Here is a 26,022-nt window from a genome sequence, read left to right as displayed (position 1 = left end):
TGGTGAGTACATACACTCTCAAGAAAATTAAAAATAAAAAATTTTTTTTTTGAGGGAGGGCAGCAAGATGGTGTGAGGATTAAGGCAATGGACTCCCACATGGCTGACCATGGCTCAAGACCTGGATCTGGCAATTTGCTTTCTCACTTTCATTCTCTCTCTCTTCGTCTCTCTCCGGTGAACACATGTGCTCTACAGCAAATTAAAAATAAAAATGATAAAATGAAATAAATATTAAAAATTGCACCATGTGGGACCAGCTATCTTAACCACTAGGCCATGGAACCAGACCTAAAGTCTATTTTTATTTCTCAGATTTAAAAAATATAAGAAAAAGAGAAAAAAAAAGATGACATCAAACCAAGTTTACAAAGAAGCTCCTTACTTTTTTACTTTTGGAGAGGTTTATGCTATAGGGCGTGTACACTTGCCAGAAAGACAGAGAGAGACAGAGAGACAGAAAGCAAGAAATCACACCCTGGGGGTATACTGCCACACTGCAATCCCTCCTCCTCCGTTCTCCTCTAGGGATCTTGGGCACGCACACACACATGTCTGGAGTGAGTTTAAACCACAAGGTCCAGAACTTGATCTGTGGTCAACTACATGGGAGTCCAACAACATAGCCATCTGCTGGTCCCCAAAGAAGCTCCTTATTATCAACATATTTTGATGAATATATTCCAGAATGCCTATCTGGATTAGAAGTACTATATGCAACCAGGGTACCATCAGAAAATTTTCTCTGCTCTATTTATATTTAATGTTTTAAATAGAATCCTTACTTGCATATATCTGTAGAATCCTGAGTTCCTAAGGCATATAATGAAGAACCAATTCTATTGTAATCATCTGCAGCACCTATGGAGAAAGTTTTCAGAATTTAATATGTTTACTTGTAGATTCAGAAAAACTTATGAGCACCGACCAGCAAACAATGTGTAGTACAAGATTACCTCAAGTCTAGTAAAAGAAATGACACAAATACCCATAATAGGGCCAGCCTGTATCCTAGTGGTTAAGGGAGCCAGATACCACATGGCCAAAAGTGGTTCAAATTCCAGCCTTAGTGGCTGGAAAACCAAGCTGGGCACATGTGTATGAGTGCACAAAATCTTGACAGGATGAAGAAATGGAGGAAAAGGAATTATGGTGTGACCATGTCCCACTGAGGGGTGCTTTCTCTCTTCCTCTCCTTCTTTCTTCCTTGGTGATCTCATGGGCTCTCTAACAATTAAAACAACAACAACAACAAAAAAAAAACAAATAGCCATAATACAAATTATGATGAAAATTATGAAATAGTTAAAAACTGCTTTGGGAACAGGGGAAACGGCTTTACCTAAGTCAGGGAAAGATTTATAGAAACTAGAGAAAGAACTGGAGTTTGTAGAATAAGCAGGTCTTTGTTCAGCAAAGGGAAAGTGCTTCAGACAAGGCAAACTGCATGCATGAACAAAGACCAGGGAGATACACATGCACATACTAGGTCGTTGGGAAAGTCATATTTTTCTTTTTTTTTTTTTTTGGAGAGGTTTTTGCTATAGGGAGCGTGCGCTCGCCAGAGAGAGAGAGACAGAGAGACAGAAAGCGAGAAATCCCCCGGGGGGGGTGGTCATGCCGCAATCCCTTCTCCTCCATTCTCCTCTCCGGATCCTGGGAACACATGCACACGTGCCTGGAAGGAAAGTCATAGTTTTCTATGGAAAAATGTGTCATGACTTTCCCCATAACCCAACAGTATACCCAGAGAGCCTGCTGGAACTATGGTACTGCAGGGTGCAGAGGGGCATGGACGGAGTTGAAGATAAAAAAAATTAGAAGCATCCCGAGTAAAATAGGTCTTGGGACCAGCAGTTGGCGTAATGTCGCTGGACTCCCATGTAGTTGATCACGGTTCAAGTCCTGGACCCAGTGGCTTAAACTCATGCCAGGCGTGTGTGCATGCGTGCCCAAGATCCTGAGAGGAGAATGGAGGAGAAGGGATTGCAGTGTGGCCATCCCCCCAGGGTGTGATTTCTTGCTTTCTGTCTCTCTGTCTCTCTCTGTCTTTCTGGCGAGCACACACGCCCTATAGCAAAAACCTCTCCCAAAAAAGAAAAAAAAAGGTCTTATGAGATATGATGGAGTCTGAATCTGATCTTAGGGGAATGAACTCTTACAAACATTTTAAATCATAATAGTGGTAAAATCTATATGAGAAAAATTTCAGATAAGAAAATTCTACTGTCTGGGACCAGCAGTTGGCGTAATGGCTATGTTGCTGGACTCACATGTAGCCAACTGTGGTTCAAATCCCAGACCTGGTGGCTTAAACTCATGTCAGAGACGTGTGCATGCATGCCCAGGATCCCAAGAAGAGAGTGGAGGAAAAGTGATTGCAGCATGGCCATCCCCCCTGGGGGGTGATTTCTCGTTTTCTGTCTCTGTCTTTCTGGTGAGTGCACATGCCCTATAGCAAAAACCTCTCCCCACACCAAAAAAAAAAAAAAAATCTACTGTCTGGAGTAAAGATTAGAAGTTGAGAGACACAGAAGGCAGGGTGACAAGCCAGAAAAGTGCTGCAATTATCTGGTAACAGATACTGGGTGTCAGGATCCAGGCAATGGGAAAAGAGGAAAGAGAGAGAAGCTGACAAAACTCAAAGATATTCAAGAAGTTTAATAGACAGTATTTAGAAACAGGAAAGCCGGGGCCAGCAGATGGAGTAGTGGTTAAGGCACTGGACTTCCGCCGAGTCAACTGTGGCTCAAGTCCCAAATCTGGTGGCTTCCTTTTTATCTCTCTCTCTCTGATGAGCACAGGTGCCCTACAGCAAATTGAAATAATGATAATAATAATAATAATAATAATAGGGACCAGCAAATGGCATAATGGCTATGTTGCTGGACTCACAAGTAGTCAACTGTAGTTCAAGTCTTGAACCCAGTGGCTTAAACTCATGCCGGGTATGTATGTGTACCCAAAATCCAGAGATGAGAATGGTGGAAAAGGGACTGTGGAATGGCCATCCTCCCTGGGGGGTAATTTCTCACTTCCTATCTCTCTGGCAAGTGCACATGCCCTGTAGCAAAAATCTCTCTAAAAGTAATAATAATAATAAAGAATTTTTTAGGAAAAAAAACAACACAGGAAAACTGAGGTAGGAAGGAAAACTTCTTAAAGAGGTTGGGAAGCTAGACGAATGGTGGCACCAGTGTCCTCAGGTAGAAGCAAAATACTCAACTTCATCACAACAGTCTTCCCAGAGTTCACCCCATAGGGTAATACACTTGTGAGAAAAGATTATAATGAATGTTTCTACTGCTTTCAAACAAACAAAAAATTAAAACAAATAGTACTGTACTGAATTTTAAGCCGCCAAGTCTGAGACTTGAACTGCAGTTGACCTCGTGGGAGTCCAGCAACATAACCGTTATGTCATCTGCTTGGTCCCAGCGCCCAACGTGATTTTGAAGCCACCAGTCCAGGACTCAAACTGCAGTCAACCATATGCGATTCCAGCACCTTAACTAATATGCCACCTGCTGGCGCCCCCTTATCCTAAAAGTTTAATTTTAAAAATTTGGAGCATGAAGATGGTACAGGGGTAAAAACGAAGGCTCTGAAAGGTTGACCCATATGGGAAGGTTTTAGGTTTATGTTAGAACTTCCCTGAGTATACTGCATACATGTACCTCCATGATCTAGGTTCTGGCTAAAGCTCAGAGTGAAATGTTGTATCAAAATCCAGTTCTCTCTCACATTTGGAAGAAAAAAAATTTAGGAGGCCAGATAGTGATGCAATAGTAAAATGTGACACCCCTCAAAGCAGACTGACAGGAGTTCATGTCTAGAGACCTCCCTGAGAATGCAGGTACTTATATGCCCATGATCCAGAGCTGTCAGAGGCTAAAGGTGGACTGTGGTATAAGGACTCTGTTGGTGCTAAATAAATAAACTTGAAAAAAAAATTTAGACTAAAAATATAAGAAATCTTAAAAAGGCCCAGTCACGGTGGCACAACTGGGAGGGCACTGCTATGCAGTGGCTAAGGCCACATGGAGGCCCAGGTTTGGTTGGCAGACCAACCTAAAATAGGTTAGGAGGATTTCAACATGGTGAGACTCTGTCAAAATGCACCACATCCCCTTTCTCTCTTACCTACAAATCTTCTCACTTTAAACAAACAAACAAAAGATGATGGGCTGATCCTGTAACACAGCCAGGTTTAGTGTTATGCAGAAGAAGCTGGATCCCACATGGCCAACTGCTGTTCAAATCCCAACCTTGGAGGCAATATGCCAGGCACGCATGTATGCACAGTCAGGATCCTGACAGGAAGTAAAAAAGGACATGCCCAGGCCTCAATAAAGGGAGTGGCTTCTCTATCCCCTTCTTTCACTCTGTCTCTCCAATGTACACATCCTCTGGCATTAAAGTAAACAACAGAGGCTGATGGGGTGGGGGACAGTTATCAAACAGTATACTTTTCAATACTGTAGTTTATTGATATCAGTTACATCCAATAAAGCTGTTAAAGCTGTTTAAAAAATGGTCCCCCCCCCCTTTATTAGAGAAAGGGTTCAGGGGGTGAGGGAGGAGGGAGTAATACTCTCCACAGAGTCTGGTCATACCTTGATCCCTTTCCTTCAGTCCTCCAGCCCATTAGACCTTGGGCACTCACATGCATGCCTCATATGTTTCAGGATGACCCAGCTGGCGATGAGAACTACAGGTGCCACGTAGGATCTGTTTCTTTTATGTAATACACTATCACTGAGCCAGCCCAGCATTATTTGGCAGGGTATGTGTCACAATCCTCCTATATCAGCCTCCCAACTAGCCAGGTTTGTGGTCAACCAGGTTGGCCTAGGAGCCACACCTAGGCTTCCCACATGGCTTCTAGACTCCTCAGTGGTGATGCTTACCTCTGTACCACTGTTTCTGGGCTTCCCACTGGTTCATCTTGCACTTCAAATGGCTCTTTTACATACATGATTTATAGGATCATACACTGACCATTTAGAAAAATATTGGTTCAATGAATGATGTAGATCTTCCAAATGTTGTTACATTTCAATATACAACATCCCCCCCCAAAGAAAAAATCAAATGCTGGGGCCAGCAGATGACATGGTGATTAAGGTGCTGGATACTACATAGCCAATAGCATGGTTCAAGTCCCAGACCCAGTGGTCTAAAAAACACACTGGGCATGTGTGTACTGTGTACCCAAAATCCCAAGAGGAGAATGGAGGAAAAGGAAATGCAGCATGTCCATCCCTGCTGGGAGATGATTTCTCTCTCTCCTCTCTCTGTCTCTCTCTGGCAAGCACATGTGTCCCACAGCAAATTAAAATAATAATAAAAAATAAAATGAAATAGTTCTTAAAATGAACTGCTATAGGATATGTGCTTACCAGAGAGAAACAGAGATAGGGTAGGGGCAGAAGAAAGCATCCCCAATGGGGCGTGGCCATGCTGCAATTCCTTCTCCATTTCTCCGTTTTGCTGGGATTCCAGGCACACACACACATGTACAGTGTGCTTCTCAAGCTACAAGGGCCAGGATTTTAAACACGGTTGGTTGTGTAAGATGTGGCTCCCTTAACCACTAGGCTACAAGAATGGCCTTGTCAGTCTTTCTTTCTAGTAAGAAGTGTTCTATGAGAAAAGCAGCTGGTTCAGTCAACAATTCAATCATTAAAATGTTCTTCTAAAGAGAGCCATCATACCTCATATGTAGCCAAGGTGCTTTTTTAAAGAATTATTTTATTGATCTTTATTAATTTTATTTATTTATTTATTTAAATTTTACTAGAGAGGGACAGAAAGAGAGAGAAAGAAAGCAAGCCACCAGGTCAGGGACCTGAACCACAGCCTGCCATGTGGGAGTCCAGCGCCCTTAACCACTACACCACCTGCCAGCCCCATGTAGCCAAAGTGTTTTATGCATACTTCCCTCTCATTTCTTTTCTTTCTTCTTCTTCTTCTTTTTTCTTTTTGGAGAGGCTCTTTTTGCTATAGGGCACATGCACTCACCAGAAAGGCAAAGAGAGACAGAGAGACAGAAAGCGAGAAATCACCCCCCAGGGGGGATAGCCATGCCTCAATCCCTTTCCTCCTTTCTCCTCTCAGGACCTTGGGCACACACACACACATGCCTGGCATGAGTTTAAGTCACTAGGTCCAAGACTCAAACCGTGGTTGACTACATGGGAGTCCAGGGACATAGCCATTACACTAACTACTGGACCCCCTTCTCTCTGATTTCAATACTCTGTATATAAAATGTGTTCTCAAAGATGAAGATTTAATTAATAGCTTTCACTACTTTAAAACAAAAATTACTTATTTAATTTATTCATTCATTTTAGTTTGACCAGAGAGAAAGAGAGAGAGAAAGTGAGAAAAGAAGCCACCTGGTCCAGGACTCAAACCATGGTCAGCCATGTGGGAATGTCCAGTGCCTTAACCACCATGCCACCTGCTGGCCCCATATTTACTTTTTTCAAGTACTTTTTAAAGTGAAAGCCAATTATCTTTTTTTTTTTTATTTAAGTTTTTGCCATAGGGGACATATGCTCACCAAAGAGACAGTGGCAGTGAGAGGGAAAGCGCGCATACTGAGTGTGCACGTGAGTGTGCCCAAAAGGAGACTGTGGAGTGGCCATCCACCCTGGGGTGTGATTCTTTTTTTTTTTTTTTTTTTTTGGAGAGGTTTTTGCTATAGGGCCCATGTACTCACCAGAGACAGAGAGACAGAAAGTGAGAAATCACTCCCCAGGGGGGATGGCTACACCACAATCCCTTCTCCTCCATTCTCCTCTTGGGATCTTAGGCACACATACACACATTCCCGGTGTGAGTTTAAGCCACCGGGTCCAGGACTTGAACCGTGGTTGACAATGTGGGAGTCCAGCGACATAGCCATTACACTAACTGCTGGTCCCCTGGGGTGTAATTTCTCACTTTCACTCTATCTCTGGCAAGAGAGCACTACTAACCTATGACAAAAAAAGAAAAAGAACAACTGTTTTGTATTAAGATTTATACAAACTATAAATGTCAACTTGATAATTACTCCCTTAAAAATATAAGCTATAGCCACAGAAAAATCTTACTTTTGTGGGATCTTGTCATCCTATCAGATTTAGCAGATGCATCCTTAACTCGGTTATGATACTCTAAAAGGAATGTTCGTTCATGCTCAAAGAAATCATCTACATCCTACAGAATCAAAAGAAAACACAATTTTTTAAACTTACGTGTTTTAGTTTAATAAGTAAACCAACTAAGTACAAAAAATCATTACTGGTAAATTGTATAGCTATCTACTAACAATTACATTGATTTTACCCACAAGTTAAGACTAATAAGCATGCACTTTATCAAGTAAGAACTCTAAGGTTTTGTAGGTGAAGGCTTAGGGCTCTTATGTTTCACATTCACATGATGTTCTGTGAAACGTGCTTCTACTTGAGCTTGCCTCTATAATTCTGCATCCCCAATAAACACATTACTGACAGTAGGAGTGATCAACTGCTTTTCAGAAAAACGAAAAAATTCTGGTAGAGAGAAGTAAAAATCTGTTTTTCCTAAGGTCATGTAGCTACCTGAGACAACACTAAAACCTCAACTAAGATCTTCTAACTCCAAATCTGGGCACAGGTCTGCTTCTAACAGTTGCAAGACTAAGCATAAGGCCTATGGATAAAGGAAGTCCCATCTCTTGCCCCACCCTGCAGCTGGCTCTGTCCTGCATCGAAGGAGTCCTTGTGTGCATGTGGACATTATTCTATGTCCCTTCCCTCTACCCAGTTGTCCTGTGGCCATCCCTTAACCACTCATGGAATACGTACCAGTGACGCAGTCTACTGTCTGAAGGATGAACTCAGAGAAGACATCTACACAACACTTGGAAGAAGGCTTGGAATTTGGGCAAGGAAAAATAGTTTCTAGATACCTGGACCATGCTCTGATTTGGAGAAGGGACATAGGCTCTATGTAGGCAAACTACCCTGAACTGCTGTCTTTTTATCCCTTGGAGAAGGGATCTTTCTAAGAGAAGGATCCAGGGCAGGGAGCACAGTTTCCCAGACCTAAAGAATCCCCTGTTCAAACTTCTCTTTTACCCCAATTCTATACATTTGAAATCTCAATTTCTCTTTCATAAAGAAGTTAATTCTCAACCAATTCTACTGTTCATCAAATAAAATCTTACCTTTACTCCTGAAACAATGACTCCATCTGCTGATTTAACCATGTTTTTAAAGAAATCTTCAAGTTTCTCTTTTTTATTTTTTCCTCGTACACTCAACTGAAAGAAAGGTAATTTAACTTTTAGCAATCTCTGAAGTGAGAAAGCATCCCCCTCCAGGGGGATGCCACACTGTAATTCCTTCTCCTCCATTCTCAGGTTTTTGGGCATATGTGCACGCGCGCACACACACACACACGCACGCTTGGTGTGATTTTCAAGCCACTGGGTCTGGAACTTGAATCAGTCGGCCATGTGGGAATCCAGCCATCCTAATCACCATATCACCTGCTGGCATTATCATTCTTTTTTGATAACAGATAGCCCTTCTAAAAGTTTGAGGTGGTAACTCATGATTTTACCTCAGATCTCCCTAATGATTAATAAGGATGACCATTGGGAACCAGCAATTAGCGTAATGACTATGTCGCTGGACTCCCACGTAGTCGACTGCGGTTCGCATCCCACACCCGGTGGCTTAAAACTCACGCTGGGCATGTGTGTTTGCGTGCTCAAGGTCTCGAGAGGAGAACGGAGGAGAAGGGATTGCGGCATGACCATCCCCCCTGGGGAGTGATTTCTCGCTTTCGGTCTCTATGTCTCTGTCTGTCTGGCGAGCGCACGTGCCCTATAGCGAAAACCTCTCCTAAAAAAAAAATCAGTAAGTGTACTTTTTCATAATAAACACGCTCAAAGTAGGAGTACTTCTTCAACCTGATAAAGGATATCTATGAAAAATCTGTAGCTAACATCACACTTAACGCTAAAATAATGAATGCTTTTCCCCTATGAATATCTGTTCTTTTTTGGGGGAGAGGTTTTTGCTATAGGGCGTGTGTGCTTGCCAGAAAGACAAAGACAGAAAGTGAGAAATCACCCCCCCCCCAACCCCACCGGGGATGGCCACGCCACAATCCCTTCTCCTCCATTCTCCTCTTGGGATCTTGGGCATGCACGCACACACGCCTGGTGTGAATTTAAGCCACTGGGTCTGGGACTCGAACCGTGGTCGGCTACACGAGAGTTCAGCAACATAGGACTTAAGCAACATAGCCATTACGTTAACTGCTGGTCCCCCCAAAATTACTTTTTAATACTTTTATTTAACTTTATTCATTATTACTATTTTTTAATTTGACCAGAGAGAAACAGAGAAAGAGAGAGAGAGAGAGAGAGAGGGAGGGAGGGAGGGAGAGAGGGAGAGGGAGAGGGAGAGAGAGGGGGAGAGGGAGAGGGAGAGGAAAGGGAAAGTGAGAAAGCAAGCCACCAGGTATGGGACTTGAACCACAGTCGACCATGTGGAACTCCAGTTCTCTTAACCACCACAATGCCTGAAGAACTCTTTAAAGCTGGGACCAGCAGATGGCGTAACGGTTACGTTACTGGACTCTTACATAATGGACTACAGTTTGAGTCCCAGACCCGACAGCTTAAAACTCAAGCCAGACACGTGTGTTTTTTTTTTTTTTTTGAGAGATATTTGCTATGGGGAACATGCGCTCGCCAGACAGAGACAGACAGAGAGACAGAAAGCGAGAAATCACCCTCCAGGGTGATGGTCACGCTGCAATCCCTTCTCCTCCATTCTCCTCTCAGGATCTTGGGCACGCATGCACACATGTCCGGCGTGAGTTTTAAGCCACCAGGTCTGGGACATGAACTGCGGTCGACTACATGGGAGTCCAGCGACATAGCCATTATGCTAACGGCTGGTCCCCCACATAAGAGTTTTTAGGTAGGGAGGGAGGAAGTGATGAAAATTAGGACAGCAACACTAAACAAGGTCAAATAGATAAAAGTCAATGATTTATGCAAAGTAATCTAGAATTCTCTGACCCAAGTACTCCCCTGGAATTCACCATAAGCCTTCAGAAGACTCCAAATTTAATGAATGCTTAAAAAAATTTTTTTAAAGATTCATTTACTTTAGGGACCAGCAGTTAGCATAATGGCTATGTCGTTGGACTCCCACGTAATCGACTGAAGTTCGAGTCCTGGACCTGGTGGCTTAAGCTCACGCCAGGCATGTGTGCATGCGTGCCTAAGATCCCAAGAGGAGAATGGAGGAAAAGGGATTGTGGCATGGCCATCTCCCCTGGGGGGTGATTTCTCACTTCCTGTCTCTCTGTCTCTGTCTTTTTGGTGAGTGCACACGTCCTACAGCAAAAACCTCTCACAAAAAAGGGAAAGACTTATTTAATTTTAATTTGATTTATTATCATTATTATTCAGTTTTGACCAGAGATAGAGAGAAAGGAAGAGTGAGAAAGCAAGCCACCCAATCCAGGACTTGATCTGTGGTCGGCCATGTGGGAGTCCAGCGCCTCAACCACCATACCACCTGCTAGCCCCCCCCCACTTTTTAAAAAGGTTTATTTTAATTTTATTTATTAGAATGTTTTAAATTCGATTACCCTATTTCTTACAAAATTCACAACTGAGGATGAAAAAACCAGTGGTCCATATTATAACATTATTTCCATTATTGCTACAATTAATCTGCTCAAATTCTACCAAAATACTACAATACTACTAAAAAATGTATTACTTTAAACTGCCTTGAAAAGTAAGAACATGTGGCTAGCAGGCGGCATGGTGGTTGAGGCACTGGACTCCCAAATGTCCAACTGTGGTTCAAGTTTCAAACCTGATGGCTTTTTCTCTCTGGTCAAACTGAAGAATGATGATAATAAATAAAATATAATAAATAATAAAAACGAAGTATTCTTGTACCATTTAAAAAAAAGAAGAGCATTGCGAAAAGTCTTTTCTAACTAGTAACTCCCTTTTCCAATGACTCTAAAAAGGAACCTCAATTGTTGCTTCAATCAATTTAATACTCACATCTTGATTATATTCCAAGAAGACATGGAAATTTAAATCTTTTCTCAAAATAGGATGTGCTGCCACACGACACAGGAACACTTCATGCATTGCAACAGTCTTCTTAAATATTGCCAAATATTCACTAGAAACAACACAAAATTTAAGGTAAAAAACTCTATCCACTAGAAAGTCATCTTTAACAAGTATTTTCAGTCAACAATCTGGATTATTACTAATTCATAATGAGAGACAAAGATACAATTCATGTAAACAAAGGTTACAGCTGAACTATTAAAAAAGATTTCATGCTAGTTAATAGCATTTATTACATCTAAATGTTAATATTTTTAAGTTTGATCAGCTTTTCTTATTATGCAAGTTGATGTTAAAGATAACTAACTATAAGAGTTTGTTTTCAGATCCACAGAAAGTATACTATAAATTATTTAATACAACTTAATTATTCAATTTCTATATAATTACTGCTTTTAAATACTTTAGTACAAAGAAATCAAAATCCAAACTTCAGTAAGCATGTTTTCAGTGTTATTATTTCCACCTACTAACCCAGACACACAAGAAACACCCATGGAGAAGTTTTTGCCATCACACTGAAGAAATGAATTTGAAATATTTAGTTATCATCAATGAATCCCACCAACCATATAATAATACATGTCAGTTTGGGTGGAAAAACACTCAAGGTAAACGCCAATATTCTTGCTTCAACTACGTGCAAGAAGGATAAATTTTACATACCAGCAAACCAGCAGGACCAATGTTGGGAGAAGTTTGATCTCTGTGAGGGTAGTCATTCAGTGAAGACAAAAAAGAAGGATGCAGAGGATGGAGGTAGCAGTAGAATAAACCCAAGGTTCTCTGTTAGCCATTCCCTAACCAGACCACAAAAGAATCATGATCAGGGCCACTGGAAAATCACAGATTCTTTATTTATTAATGTGCTCTGCTAATTTCCAGTTTTGAGTCTTAGAAACCTTTAGTAAATATCTGACTACTGTTGTCCCCAGGACGGACAGAATTCTGTCACCTTACACTGTGATGATGACGTACTGTGCTAATTAAAATCTTTCCAGAAGAGATTAGCATTCTGAAGAGAAGCCTATCAGCAGTGTGAACACATGTGTGAAAGCTGAAAATAAATGAAACAGGAGGAGAAAGAGCATGAAGGGGAGAGATGACCAGAAAAGGATAGATGGAAGTGATGACAATGCAAGGAAAATTATTTCTTATTCAAAATACGAGAAACAAAATATGGCAAATTCAAAATTATTTCAAATATTTTCTAAAAAGGGAAGATCCTTTTTTTCCAACAAACGTGCTAAAAATAAAAATTATAACCACTTTCTTCAAGGAGTTAACACTTTTCTAGTATATATCAAACTAATAGTTATTTAATGGAAAAAAAAGTTGCTTTAAAAAAAATATATATATATTTTCTAGCTACTACTTTGCTTTTAATCTTTGCCCTTTGGCCAGAAGCGAAAAGCACAGAAAAGGACAGAGGGAATTATACATAACACTTTTTTTTTTTTTTTTTGAGAGGTTTTCGCTATAGGGCGCATGCACTCGCCAGACAGACAGAGAGAGACATAGAGACAGCAAGCGAGAAATCACCCCCTGGGGGGATGGCCATGCTGCAATCCCTTCTCCTCCATTCTCCTCTTGGGATCTTGGGCATGCACGCACATGCACCTGGTGTGAGTTTTTTTTTTTTTTTTTGAGAGGTTTTCGCTATAGGGCGCATGCACTCGCCAGACAGACAGAGAGAGACATAGAGACAGCAAGCGAGAAATCACCCCCTGGGGGGATGGCCATGCTGCAATCCCTTCTCCTCCATTCTCCTCTTGGGATCTTGGGCATGCACGCACATGCGCCTGGCGTGAGTTTTAAGCGACCGGGTCTGAGACGTGAACCGCGGTCGACTACGTGGGAGTCCAGCGACATAGCCATTACGCTAACTGCTGGTTCCCCCGGGTGTGAGTTTTAAGCCACCATGTATGTGATTCGAACCATGGTCAACTATGTGGGAGTCCAGCAATGTAACCATTATGCCATCTGCTGGACCCCATAACACACTTTTTTTAACGATATATGCAAAGAGTTGCTTGGCATATTTTTCTATGAGAAAACCGTTTAGTATGCACAGGTTGGAAAAATAAGAGTTAGTAGGTAATAGCTAAGGCCATTAAGGGGAAGAAAAGAAAAACAATTTACATTCTGCCTTAAAAATTCAATTCTCTTTTTACTATATTATGCCAGCTTTTGGATTCTGTTCATTTTAAAGTTTATTTAAAACACTAATTTAAACAATTTTACAGTGGAGGAAATTACTCTATAATTTTCCTGTAGGCTCTGATCATGATCGTTAATCCCAGTTGTGCAATTCAAATCTGCATGTTCCAGAAAGGGTCACTATCGTGAAGCAACTAAAATGATGGGATATCAAAGAGCATAAAAAGGCATTAACACAAGCACAATAAACAAAAGCAGCAACAACAAAAAATCACATACGCTTCCAGTTCCTGTTTCATCTTTGTGAATTCTTCCTTTGTCATTGACCCTTCTCCTTCTCCAAGTTTCTGTAGTTTTTCCCTTGAAGCATCAAAATCAGGTCTTGGTGGTGCTGGTGGGATCTATAAAAGGATCAAAACACTAATTTTAAAAGACTTTTCATTTAGTTTTTTTCTTTTTTTAAAAGAGATTTTTGCTATAGGAGTGTGAGCACACCAGAGATACAAAGAGAAACAAAAAGTGAGAAATCATCCCCCAGGGGTGATGAACATCCCACAATCTCTTCTCGATTTTCGTCTCAGGATTTTGGGTACACACACCCGGCGTGAGCTTTAAGGCGCTAGGTTCCAGGACTGAAACCGCAGTTGACTATGTGCAAGTTCAGTGACATAAACATTACAACATCTGCTGGTCCCAACACTTTTCATTTCTTGTAGCATTGTACTAATGCTACCATAGAAGCCCAGAGCTGGGAAAGCTAAAGGTATCCTGAATGAATTGATCACTGGCAATACTCAAACTCAGGTTAAAGAACATGACTAGCTCTAGAAATTAAGATTCTTAAGGTCCTTTACACCAAAGAAGAATACAGCATAGCACTACGTTCTGGTATTAAAACCAGAGTTCTTGGGGCCAGCAAGTGGTATGGTGGTTAAGGGTGCTAGACTCCCACATGGCTGACCATGGTATGAGTCCCGGACCTGGTGGCTTGCTTTGTCATGTTCTCTCTCTCTCACTCTCTTCCTCTCTCGCTCTGTCCCTCTCTGGTCAAATTAAAATAAATAAATAAATAATATTAAATAAAATAATTAAAAACAAAAACAAAACAGAGTTCTCAACCTTCAATCTCTAGACTCATACATGGCAACCTATAATAGTCAAATTCATGTATGCATTAAGCTCCGACTATAGATGGAATGAATAAATGTATAGCAAACACGCATGCTTTTGCAAAAGTAAGTGGTATGCATTTTTAAAAATTAATCAATTCATAGTAGCTTTATGCTGCTGTGTATTTTTTAGATTAAAAAAAATTTTTTTAAGAGAGAGATTTTTACTATAGGGTGCATGTACTATCCAGAGTGACAGAAAGTGAGAAATCACCCCCCCCAGGGGAGATAGCCACATCACAATCCCTTTTCCTCCAGTCTCCTCTCTGCTCTTAGGCACACATACACAAGTACCCAGTGTGAGGTTTAAGATGCCGGGTCCAGAACTCAAACCGTAGCCAACATGGGAGTCAGAGATGTAACCATTACACCATCTGTCTGTCTCCCAATTTTTTTAAAGAGATTTTTGCTGTAGGCTATGTATGTTCACTGGAGAGACAGAGACAGAGAGACAGAAAGCGACAAATCACCCCCCAGGAGTGATAGCAATGTCACAATTCCTCCTCCTCCATTCTTCTCTTGGGATTTTGGACATACACACACATGCCACCCAGTGTGAGTTACAAGCCACCAGGTCCAGGATTCGAACTGCAGTTGGCCATGTGGGAGTCTAGCGGCATTACGCCATCTGCTGGTCCCATATTTTTAAATTTATGATAGAGCACATATGTGCACATGTGAGAGCAAGAACAAGAGAAAGAGAGAGATGAGCACCCTCCATAGGATCTGGCCATACTATGAACGCTTTACTCCAGTATTCTAGCCTGTTGGGTCTTGGGCACCCACATGTGCATACCAGGCGCTGGACTCCTACATGGCCGACTATGGCTCAAGTCCCAGACCGGGTGGCTTGCTTTCTCACTCTCCCCCACCCCCCGTCCCTCTCTGGTCAAATTAAAATAAATAAATAAATAAATAAATAAAGTTAAATAAAATATTTTAAAAAAATAGAACAAGACACACATTAATGATAAACCTCATTCTATCAATTCACAGTTAGGGAGTAAATAAGTACTTACCTTAAGTAAAATATAAGATCTAGAAAAGATATACCATTCAAGGGAAGGATCTAAGAAAAAAAATATCTTAGGGAGAATTACCTCCAACTAAGAATTTTTATGAGGAAAATGATGGAAAGTTAGACAGGGCAAGAAAAGAGCTATACCAAGTACAACAACAGGAAGAGATAGTATGAAGTATAATCCAATACACTCACTGAGAATCTACTACGTGCCATGCATGAGGCACAATGCTGAGACCTGGGTATATAAAGATAAATAAGGCTTAGCCACGGTGGTGCAAGCAGATTTGTTTTGTTTTGTTTTTCTAAAAGTGCCCGGGGTACTTAAGGCTGTCAGGCTGCATACACGTGGCTGAGGAGGGGTTTTGTTCCCAATCCATCCTCAACAGGCCAGGAGCGATGGCACACACGTATGGTCCTAGCTAACGGAAAGGCTGAGGCAGGAACGACTGCAATATGGTGAGACCTTGTCAAAAATAAATACCTCTCCCTCTCACACTCAGGATAAAAAGAGGTGATAATCATGTTTTATAATATAATTTAAAAAAAAAAATTATGTCAGTGGGGCTGGCAGGTGGCATGGTGGTTAAAGGTGCTGGATTCTCCCACATGGCTGATCAAGGTTTGAGTTCTGGACGTGGTGACTTGCTTTCTTGCTTTCCCTTTCTGTCTGTCTGGCCAAATGAAAAAATAGTAATAATAACAATAACAAATGGAATTAAATAAATGAATCTTTAAAAAACAAAATAAAATCACATCAGTTTACTTAAAATGCTAAACAAGGGGTCAGCAAATGGTATAGCAATTACACTGCTGGACTCCCACATGGCCAACCAAAGTTCGAGTCCCAGACCTCGCAGCTTGAAAACTCGCCAAGAACATGTGCATGTGGGCCCCAAATTCTGGAAGAATGGAGGAGAAGGGACTGTAGCATGGCCATCCCTCCAGGAGGAGGTGATTTTTCACCTTTCTTCTCTCTGTCTCTGTTCTCTAGTGAGTGCACAAACCCTAAGGCAAAAACCTCTCAAAACAAAACAAAAAATAAAATAAAATGCTAAACAAGATTCCAATACATAGAGTATCTAAAATTCTCCTTAAAAATGGGATTAAAGGGGGCCAGCAGGTGGTTTGGTGGTTAAGGCACTGGACTCCCACATAGCTGACTGCAGTTCGAGTCACAGACCTGGCAGCTTGCTTTCTCACTTTCTCTTTCTCTCTGTCTCCCTCTGCTCAAATTAAAAAATAAATAATTTTTTTTTTTTTTTTTAAAGGATTAAAGGGGTGGCAGGTAGTGTGGTGGTTAAAGGACTGGACTCCCACATGGCTGACTGCAGTTCAAGTTCTGGACCTGGTGGCTTGCTTTCTCATTTTCCTTCTCTCTTCGGTCAAATTAAAACATAACAATAAATAAAACTAAATAAGTAATATCTCTAAAACAAATGGAATTAAAATGAAACCTCAAAACTTACGATATAACCTGCATAGTCTTCATTTTCAACGAAGGAATCATGAAGCCAAATAAACTCCTCATGCTGTCGGACAACAGAAAACTCGTTCTGCTTAAAATTTGGCAATGAACTCTGCAAAGATAGGAATTCTCAAGTTATACTAAAATGCTTTTAATAGTAACATATGATAATATTTACACATACACACACATAAATATATATAATTAATCATCTATGAAAGACTGATCAATACCTTTGAACTCTATTACAAAAAGTCCTCAGATCCTTGGGAAAATAAGCTTACTCTCTTTTTATACTGTATTGTAACCATTAGTTATCTTATAAATATATATAAAACTCAATTATTCAAACAAAAAAAAATAAATCTACCTCTAAAATGTGCTTAAGAACTGAAATTTAGTAAAAATAGTAACTTGTAGTGTCAGTGTTTCAAAAACACTATGGACATGTGTGCATACATGCCTAAAGTTTCAAAAGGACAGAGAAATAGGAAAAGGGATTATGGTATGATTTGAGGGTACTTCCTCCCTCCCTCCCCCCCTCACCCCGTGTCGAGAGCATGTGCACTCTAGCAATAAAAAGAAAAATTATTATTGGGCCAGCAGGTCACTGGTGTAGTGGTTAAGACACTGGACTCCGACATGGCCAACCATGGTTTGAGTCTTGGATTCAATGGCTTGAAACTCGTGCCGTGCACATATGTGTGAATACCCAAAATTCCAGGAAGAGAATGGAGAAGGGACTGTGGCATCGCTATCTTCCCTGGTAAGTGTGATTTCTCATTTTTCCCTTTCACTGTCTGTCTCTCTTGCTCTCTGGTAAGTGCACGCACCCTATGGCAAAACCCTAAAAAAAAACCCCTGAAATAAATATTATTATTTGTAAGACAGTAATTTGACTAACTGTAGGACTACAACAAAACTGAAAATGAGAATGGTAAAAGATATTAATAAAAAAAATCACAAGAAAATTAAATCTGCATTGTCTTGTCTATGGTTAATTCTTTTTTTAAAGAGAGATTTTTGCTATAGTGCACATGCGTTCACTGGAGAGAAAGAGTCAGAGAGACAGAAAACAAGAAATCACCACCCAGATGGGGATGACCACAATCTCTTTTCCTCCATTCTCCTCACGGGATCTTAGGTATGCATGCACAAGTGCCCAGCATGAGTTCAAGTTGCCAGTTCTAGGATTCAAACTGCAGGTGACTACATGGGAGTCCAGCAATGTAACCATTATGCCATCTTCTGGTCCCTATGATTAATTCTTAAAATGGTAACCTTTACATATTTTCTGGACTAGCTGTGATAGCATATGCTGGAAAATGCTGCTACACAGCAGGCAAAAGTTATATGAGGCCCAGGTTTGATTCTCTGCTTACTCTAAAAGCCAGCAAGGTTGTACACACCTATAGCAGGGGTCTGAAGCAGGGGGATTGTGACATATCAAAACCCTGTCCAATGGTGGCCGGACAGTAGCACAGCTGTAATGCAATGCTTTATAAGGTTGACCCACAAAGGGAGGTTCTGCATTCAAGTCTGGAGACTTTCCTGAATATGCTAGCTGCATGTACGTCCATTATCCAGAGCAGGTTGAAGCTTGGAGTGGATCACTAAAGACCTTGTTGGGGGTACTTGTCTTTCTGTCTCTTCTGTGCATGAAAAAAATAAGTAAAATTAACTTAAGGGGGAAAAATAAAGACCCTGTCGAATAAAAATTCTTTAATTGAAAAATGTATTTTAGAAAGTACAGTTCTAGGGCCAGCCCTGTGGCATACTGGTGAGGAAGCCAAATTTCACATGGCCAATCACAGTTCAAATCCTAGCCCTGGCAGCTTGAAAATCATATCAGGTGCCTGTGTGTGTGCATATCCAAAATCCCAACAAGATGAAGAACTGGAGAAGGAGTCACAATATTGCCATGATCCTTTGAAGGGTGCTTCCTCTTTCTTTTTTCCCGCTGGGAAATGCTCGCCCCTTCTGGCAAAATAAAAAAAAAAAAAAAGAAAAAAGGACATTTCCGGGGCCATATGGTGGTGCAGTGGCAATGCAATACTGGACCCAAATGGAAGGGTGTGGGGTTTTCAACTCAAGACCTCCCTGTACATGTCAGGAGTATGAGCTGTTATCTACAGTTACTAAAGATAGGGGTAGATCGTGGCATTAGGACTATGTTGAGGGTGCTTGTCCCTCCCTCTCATCCTCTTCCTCATGGAAGAAATAAATGTTTTAAGTTTATGTATTTTTAAAATAAATATCTTATATAAATAAAATGTTTTAAGTTTTTTTGTGACCAACATATGGTGTAATAGTTACATTACTGGACTGCCATGTAGTTGACCACAGTTTGAGTCCTGGACCTGGTGGCTTAAAAGTCAAGCCAGGCATATATGCCTGTAGGCCCAAAATTCAATGGGATTTTGGGGCAGCCCTGTGGCATATTTGTTAGGACGAATGGATTGCGGAGAACGGATTACGGCATGGTCACCTCCCTCACAGGGAGAAATTCCTCACTTTCTGTCTATCTTTCCAGTGAGCGCACATTCCCTATAACAAAAAATCTGTTATTAAAAAAAAGGGGAAAAAAATGTCTTAAGTTTTTATTCCGTGAGTGAGATAGAAAGACAGTACCCCGATAGGGTCTTGATGACACAATCTGTCCCCAGCCTCTGCCTGCAACAGATCACAGGCTCACATGCAACCAATATACTCAAGGAGGTTTCCAGATGCAAACTCAGAACATTGCTTGGGGGGGAGGGGAGGGCAGCCTCGCAGAACATCACGTTGTATCACCATCCAGGATGTGCTATCATCCAGGCTTATCAAAAATTTTTTTGCTCAAATAATAATGAATTAAAGGGGCAGTAGGTGACATGGTGGTTAAGGTGCTGGACTCCCACAGTTCAAGTCTTGGATCCAGGACTTGAAAACCACATGGGGCACGTGTACATGCGTGCCCAAAATCTGAGAGGAAAATGGAGGAGAAGGGACTGCAGCATTGCCATCCCCCCCAGTTGTGATTTTTCACTGCCCCCCTAACCCTGTCTCTCTCTGGCAAGCACATACACCCTAAGGCAAAAACCTTTAAAAGAAAAACTGAATGAGTGAATTAAAAACTAAAATAGAGGGACCAGCAGATGGTGTAATGGTTACTTCATTGGACTCCCACATGGTGAACTCTGGTTCAAGACCAAGGCCTGGTGGCTTGAAACTCATGCCGGGCACATGCACATGCATGCCCAAGATCCTGAGAACAGAATGGAGGAGAATGGATTGTGGTGTGGCCACCCACTTTCTCACTTTCTGCTTTTTCGTCTCTCTCCATCTCACCGGGTAGTGCACGCATCCAACAGTAAAAATCTCTCTAAAAACAACAACAAAAACACCTAAACTATAGTTGTTTTACCATTACATTATGTTCGAAACTAAAGTTCCAGTTATATATAATAACTTACATTATTATGTATATAACATTATACAATAAATGGCTAAAATGATACAAAGTACAAAATCAAATTTACCTTTGTGTGAACAGTGAATTTTACTTTATCCCTCTCACTAAGAGCATCAGAAATGTCCACCTGCAGAGCAGCATCACTTTGAAGATCTACATTTATTGCTTTAAGCTAGAAAAACAAAATCAGTAATATCTTTATGAAAAATTCTGTGGGCTGTTAAATATTTTATTTTTCTCCTAGACAATAAGACAATGCAAAACAAAATAATAACAAAAGAATTTTAAAGCTAAAAATGTACTCAAGTTCATTTAATCTACATATATTTTGGGGCAGATGCTTTCAATAATGCTAGTATCTTAACTAATTTTCTTTTTTTTGGGAGAGGTTTTTGCTACAGGGTGCGTGCACTCACCAGAAAGACACAGAGAGATAGAAAGCGAGAAATCCCCCCCCATGGGGGATGGCCACGCTGCAATCCCTTCTCCTCCATTCTCATCTCGGGATCCTGGGCATGCATGCACATGCGCCTAGTGTGAGTTTAAGCCACTGGGTCCGGGACTTGAACCGTGGTCGACTACATGGGAGTCCAACAACAAAGCCATTATGCTAACTGCTGGTCCCATCTTAACTAATTTTTATTCTATACCATTCAACTATACTCTGCCCTGCATGAATCACTAAGCTAATCATGATTCATTTTAGTTTCACCCCAAATGAAAACTATTTTCCAAGAAGATGGTCCAATAAAATTCAAGTGTTCTAAAATTAAGGACTCTGTCTACCTTGAAGTACAAGAAAACTAAAAAGAATATTAAGCAATAATTTTAATTCTAATATTTCTTTTTGTTTGGGAACATATAATGAATATGGGTTTGTATATAATATAGGCAAAGTGGTAAGAAAAACACTAACATATAGTAAACAATAAATAACTCTATAAGCTACAATACATTTGAAGAATTGGCTTCTTATTCAGTGCTTCCATTCATGGTCCGTTAGGAGACTTTCCTACTTAAAATTTTTATTACAACTCTATTTATAATTTTGGAATATCATACATTTTTCTTATTCTTTAAACAATGAATACTATAACAAGTTTGGGTAATTTGGAAATTTAACAACAGTTAAATATACTAAAAGATAAAGTCTTAGTTGGTTACATGATAGAAAATAGTTAAAGTCTAGTTAACAAGTCTGTTTCAAATATTCTACTTGTAAAACCCAGGACTTTAGGAATCTCACCTAGTCATCAGAACTTCAAATTTTAAGGACACTGTAAGTGAAAAAAAAAAAAATGCTGGGGGCCAGCAGGTGGTGATTAAAGGCAATGAATCCTCACATGGCCCACTGTGGTTCGAGTTCTGGACCTGATGGCTTGCTTTCTCTCTTTTCTTTCTCTCTCTGGTCAAATTAAAAAATAATAACAAACGGAATTAATTAAATAAATAATTCCTTTAAAAAATGTTGGATGCAAAACTGTTTATACTCTCTCAATTATGTATTTTAAACACATACATAATAAGACAGGAAATGCATAAAAATGTGAAAAGCAGTAGTGAATGTTCCTTATGTACTCCTTTAGTCTCTCAAATTTCCACAATATGCATGTATTACTTTTTTTTTTTGGAGAGGTTTTCACTACAGGGCGCGTGCGCTCGCCAGACAGAGAGAGACAGAGAGACAGAAAGCGAAAACCACCCCCCAGGGGGATGGTCATGCCACAATCCCTTCTCCTCCATTCTCCTCTCGGGATCTTGGGCACGCATGCACACGTGTCCGGCGTGAGTTTAAACCACCGGGTCCGGGACTCGAACCATGGTCGACTACGTGGGAGTCCAGTGACATAGCCTTTATGCCAACTCTGGTTCCCTATTATTTTTATAAATTGGAAAATAACTTTCTTTAAGCAGAAATGTTAACTTATTTTTTAAACATTCATTTACTTACTTATCAATTTATTTGTTGTATTTTCAAGCTACAGGGTCTAGGACTCGAAACACAGTGGTTCATGTGAGAATCCAGAAGTTAAACCACCATGCCATGTCACTTGCTGGCCCCAGAAATCTTATTAAAGATATATTTTATGGGAAAAGTCATCTGCATTTGAGCTGTGAGCAATCCCTTTCAAGGGCTAAAACAATCTAACAGTTTCTGCTTAGACTTCACCCTCCAGACCCCAAGATCCACCAGACTGGGTCAGAATAATCCTCAATTCCCACTGAATCTGCTGCACAAAGGTAGAAAGACACAACTGCAGAAGAGATTGTAGATCTCCTCCTCCTGCACACGTCTGAACACTCAGGTTTAACTTTAAGAAATTAGGAAAAAACATAATTCTTCAGATGGACAGAAACCACTGCAGAGACACAAGAAATATGAGAAACCAAGAATCCCCCCCCCCAGGGAAAAGAACAACTCCTCATGCACAGATAGTACAATGGAACTTGTGGAAAAGTCAGATAAAGAATTTAGAATATTTGTAGCGACAAAGTTAACAGAGATGCAAGAGAAGAGAGATAATAAACTCCAGAAGATGCAGGAGAAAAGAATCAATGAGTTCCAGGAGGTGCAGAAGTTCTTGCATGAGTTGAAAGAAGAAATACAAAGCACAAAAAAGAATCAAATGGAATTGTTAGAAGTGAAGGCTATAACATAGGAAATCAAAATCTCCTTTGAAAGTATTAAAGGCAGGTTAGATCATACAGAAGATCAAACCTCAGATATAGAAGACAGTACCTCTGTCTGAGAAAAATTCACCAAAAACACTAAGAAAATAACCCAATGAAATGAAAATAATATACGAGAAATATTAGATACCATTAAACACCTAAACATTCTGATCATCGATATCCCAGAGGATGAAGAAACTAATCAGGGCATTGATAATCTAGTCCATGAAATCCTGGAATAAAACTTTGCAAACCTAGAGAGGGCTTCAAATATCCAGACCCAAGAAATACAAAGGACCCACCTAGAATCAACCCAAGATCTTCTCCAAGGCACATCATAACCAGACTGACCAAAACCACAGACAAAGGGACCAGCAGTTAGCGTAATGGCTATGTCGCTGGACTCCCACGTAGTCGACCGCAGTTCGAGTCCCGGACCTGGTGGCTTAAACTCACGCCAGGCGCGTGTGCATGCATGCCCAAGATCCCAGGAGGAGAATGGAGGAGAAGGGATTGCGGCGTGGCCATCCCACCTGGGGGGTGATTTCCTGCTTTCTGTCTCTCTGTCTGTCTGGCGAGCACACGCGCCCTATAGCAAAAATTTTTCCAAAAAAAAAAAAAAACAAACACAGACAAAGACAAGATTCTAAAATTGACAAGAGAAATGTCAAGGTACTTTCAAAGGATACCACATCAGGCTATTAGCGGACCTCTCATTGGAAACAATGCAAGTACGGAAAGAATGAGAAATATATTCAATGTGTTGAGTGAAAAACATTCCAACTAAGAATTCTATAGCTGGCAAGATTATCCTTCATATGGGGAAAAAAAGACAAAAACATTCTCAGATAAACAAAACCTAAAGAATTTACCAACACCAGTCCAGATCTCCAAGAAGTTCTGAAAAGAAGTGCTATACCAAGAAAACTAAAGACCGACACACACAAATAAAAGAGTCCAAAAAACAACCAAGAAAATGGCCAATTTAATGGTAGGGACAAGTCCAGAACTGAATGTTAACTTCCAGAATTTAAATGGAAAGATCAGACCACAACAGAAGAGAGATTAATTACATGAGAATTAACTGGTGAAGTAAAATTTACAACTTTTGACTAAAACATGACTGATTTTCTCCTATGTTTTGTTTTCCAGATTTAAGGTTTTTCTGTCTTCTCTTGAGCTCCTGATAGGTTCATCTACCTACTATTTGAATAGAATCCTAACCCTTACTGGCTTTAATTCTTAAGCAAATTTCTCTTAACGTTTTGTGATTTTAATTTATTAAAGCTAAAATTGCTTTTTTTGAAATTAAAAAATACATAAAAGAACCCCTATTTAATGACCACAGTAAGTTATATAGCCTCGGCCAGTTGCTACTTGATATATAGTATGTTCATTTTACTCAGTCAGATGTGTATTTACAGATATGTATATTATCAGCTGAACTTGCTATTGAACGTATTTAATTAAGATTTTTTCAAACAATTATTTAATTTTATTTATTCGTTTATTTATTTTAATTTGACCACAGAGAGAGGGAAAGTGAGAAAGCAAGCTGCCAGGTCTGGGACCTGAACCGTAGTCAGCCAAGTGGGAGTGTCCAACACCTTAACTATGCCACTTCCTGATCCCCTTAAGATTTTTTTGTACATCAATAAAATGTGGGGGAAAAACAAAAAAAGAGGCATGGAAAGCAACTGTAGATACCAGAGAGAATGTGGGAAGAGGGTGGGAAATGGCAGAAAGTGAGAAGTAGGGAATCAATGGGGGGAAAAATGCAAAATATGTAAGAAATAAGAAAAGAAAAATTATTTGTTGATAATAACATGTATAATATTATTATTGATTAAGCCAATATACAGTGTATTCTGGATGGGAAATCTCATTTTGTATGCTGCGATGACATACAGTGACTGAATGTAAAATAAATACATTTTTAAAAAATTATCAATTTTATGGGTTGGTCCTATAACATAGTGACTAAGTCCTTTGCATAGGAAGCTGGACCCCACATTGCTGACCACAGTCTGAATCTTGGCCCCAACAGCTTGAAAAACACTGTACATGTGCTTGCATTCCCAAAATTTTGATAGATCCTGCATGACCACATCCCATAAGGGTGTGCTTCTCCCAACACCCTTTCTCTAGTGAGCACACACAACCTCTAGCAATTAAAAAAAAAAAAGAAAAAAAAAAAAACTTGCTTCAAATACCTAAGGTTTTTGTTTTAACTCCTGTTTCTAATAACTAAGATGTGTAATAGAAAAGCCAGTCTCTAAAATGAAATCATACCAACATAAAACTTCACTGAAAGTTAACATGCTGCCGTATTTCATGAACCTAGACGTATTTATTTTTCACATATCTGAAGTAGTGATTTTTTTTTTTTAAGGTTTATTCCATAGAGCATGTGCACTTGCTGGAGAGACAGACAGAAACCGAAGTAAAGTGAAAAATCACTCCCTAGGGGGGATGGCCTTGCCACAATCCCTCCTCTTCTAGTCTCCTAGGATTTGGGGCATGCATGCACACTTGCCCAGAGTGATTTTTAAGCCACCAGGTCTAGGACTCAAACCACAGTTGGCCATGAGGGTGCCTAGCCTTAACCACTACGCTACCCTTAACCACTTTGCCACCAGTTGGCCCCAGTGATGTCTTTCAAATTTAACTGGAAACATTCATTTTTTTTTTATGATACATAGTAAAATATATTTTTCAGATAGGCTCTATAGCCTGGTGGTTAAGACAGACAGAGAGAGAGGACCAGCAGATGCGTAATGGTTATGTTGCTGGACTCCCATGTAGTGGACCATAGTCTGAGTCCCAGATCAGGTGGCATAAAACTCAAGCCAGGGGGCCAGCAGGTGCCATGGTGGTTAAGGCACTGGACTCCCACAGGGCCAACCGCAGTTGAGT

The 26,022-nt window shown here is 40.3% G+C and overlaps 1 protein-coding gene across 3 annotated transcripts in view; it reads right to left on the bottom strand.

Moving 5' to 3' along the window:
* SNX6 (sorting nexin 6) overlaps window positions 1–26,022 on the bottom strand; it is a 65,837-nt gene that overhangs the window by 25,005 nt on the left and 14,810 nt on the right. For 2 of the 3 annotated variants that reach the window (XM_006152381.2, XM_014589297.1), the window contains exons 3-9: window positions 20,501–20,605; window positions 16,981–17,091; window positions 13,601–13,722; window positions 11,087–11,210; window positions 8,207–8,302; window positions 7,107–7,212; window positions 786–861 (exon numbers count right to left, since the gene is read on the bottom strand). In XM_006152381.2, coding sequence (XP_006152443.1) covers window positions 786–861; window positions 7,107–7,212; window positions 8,207–8,302; window positions 11,087–11,210; window positions 13,601–13,722; window positions 16,981–17,091; window positions 20,501–20,605 — 740 coding nt within the window. The remainder of the gene's footprint in view (window positions 1–785; window positions 862–7,106; window positions 7,213–8,206; window positions 8,303–11,086; window positions 11,211–13,600; window positions 13,723–16,980; window positions 17,092–20,500; window positions 20,606–26,022) is intronic. The other variant, XM_006152382.2, reaches the window with a different exon arrangement.

This window comes from Tupaia chinensis, unplaced genomic scaffold (assembly GCF_000334495.1).
Source record: "Tupaia chinensis unplaced genomic scaffold, TupChi_1.0 Scaffold000350_1, whole genome shotgun sequence".
NCBI classification, from domain to species: domain Eukaryota; kingdom Metazoa; phylum Chordata; class Mammalia; order Scandentia; family Tupaiidae; genus Tupaia; species Tupaia belangeri.
Note: the sequence above shows the minus strand (reverse complement) of the source record. Positions and strands in the feature narration are given on the sequence as shown.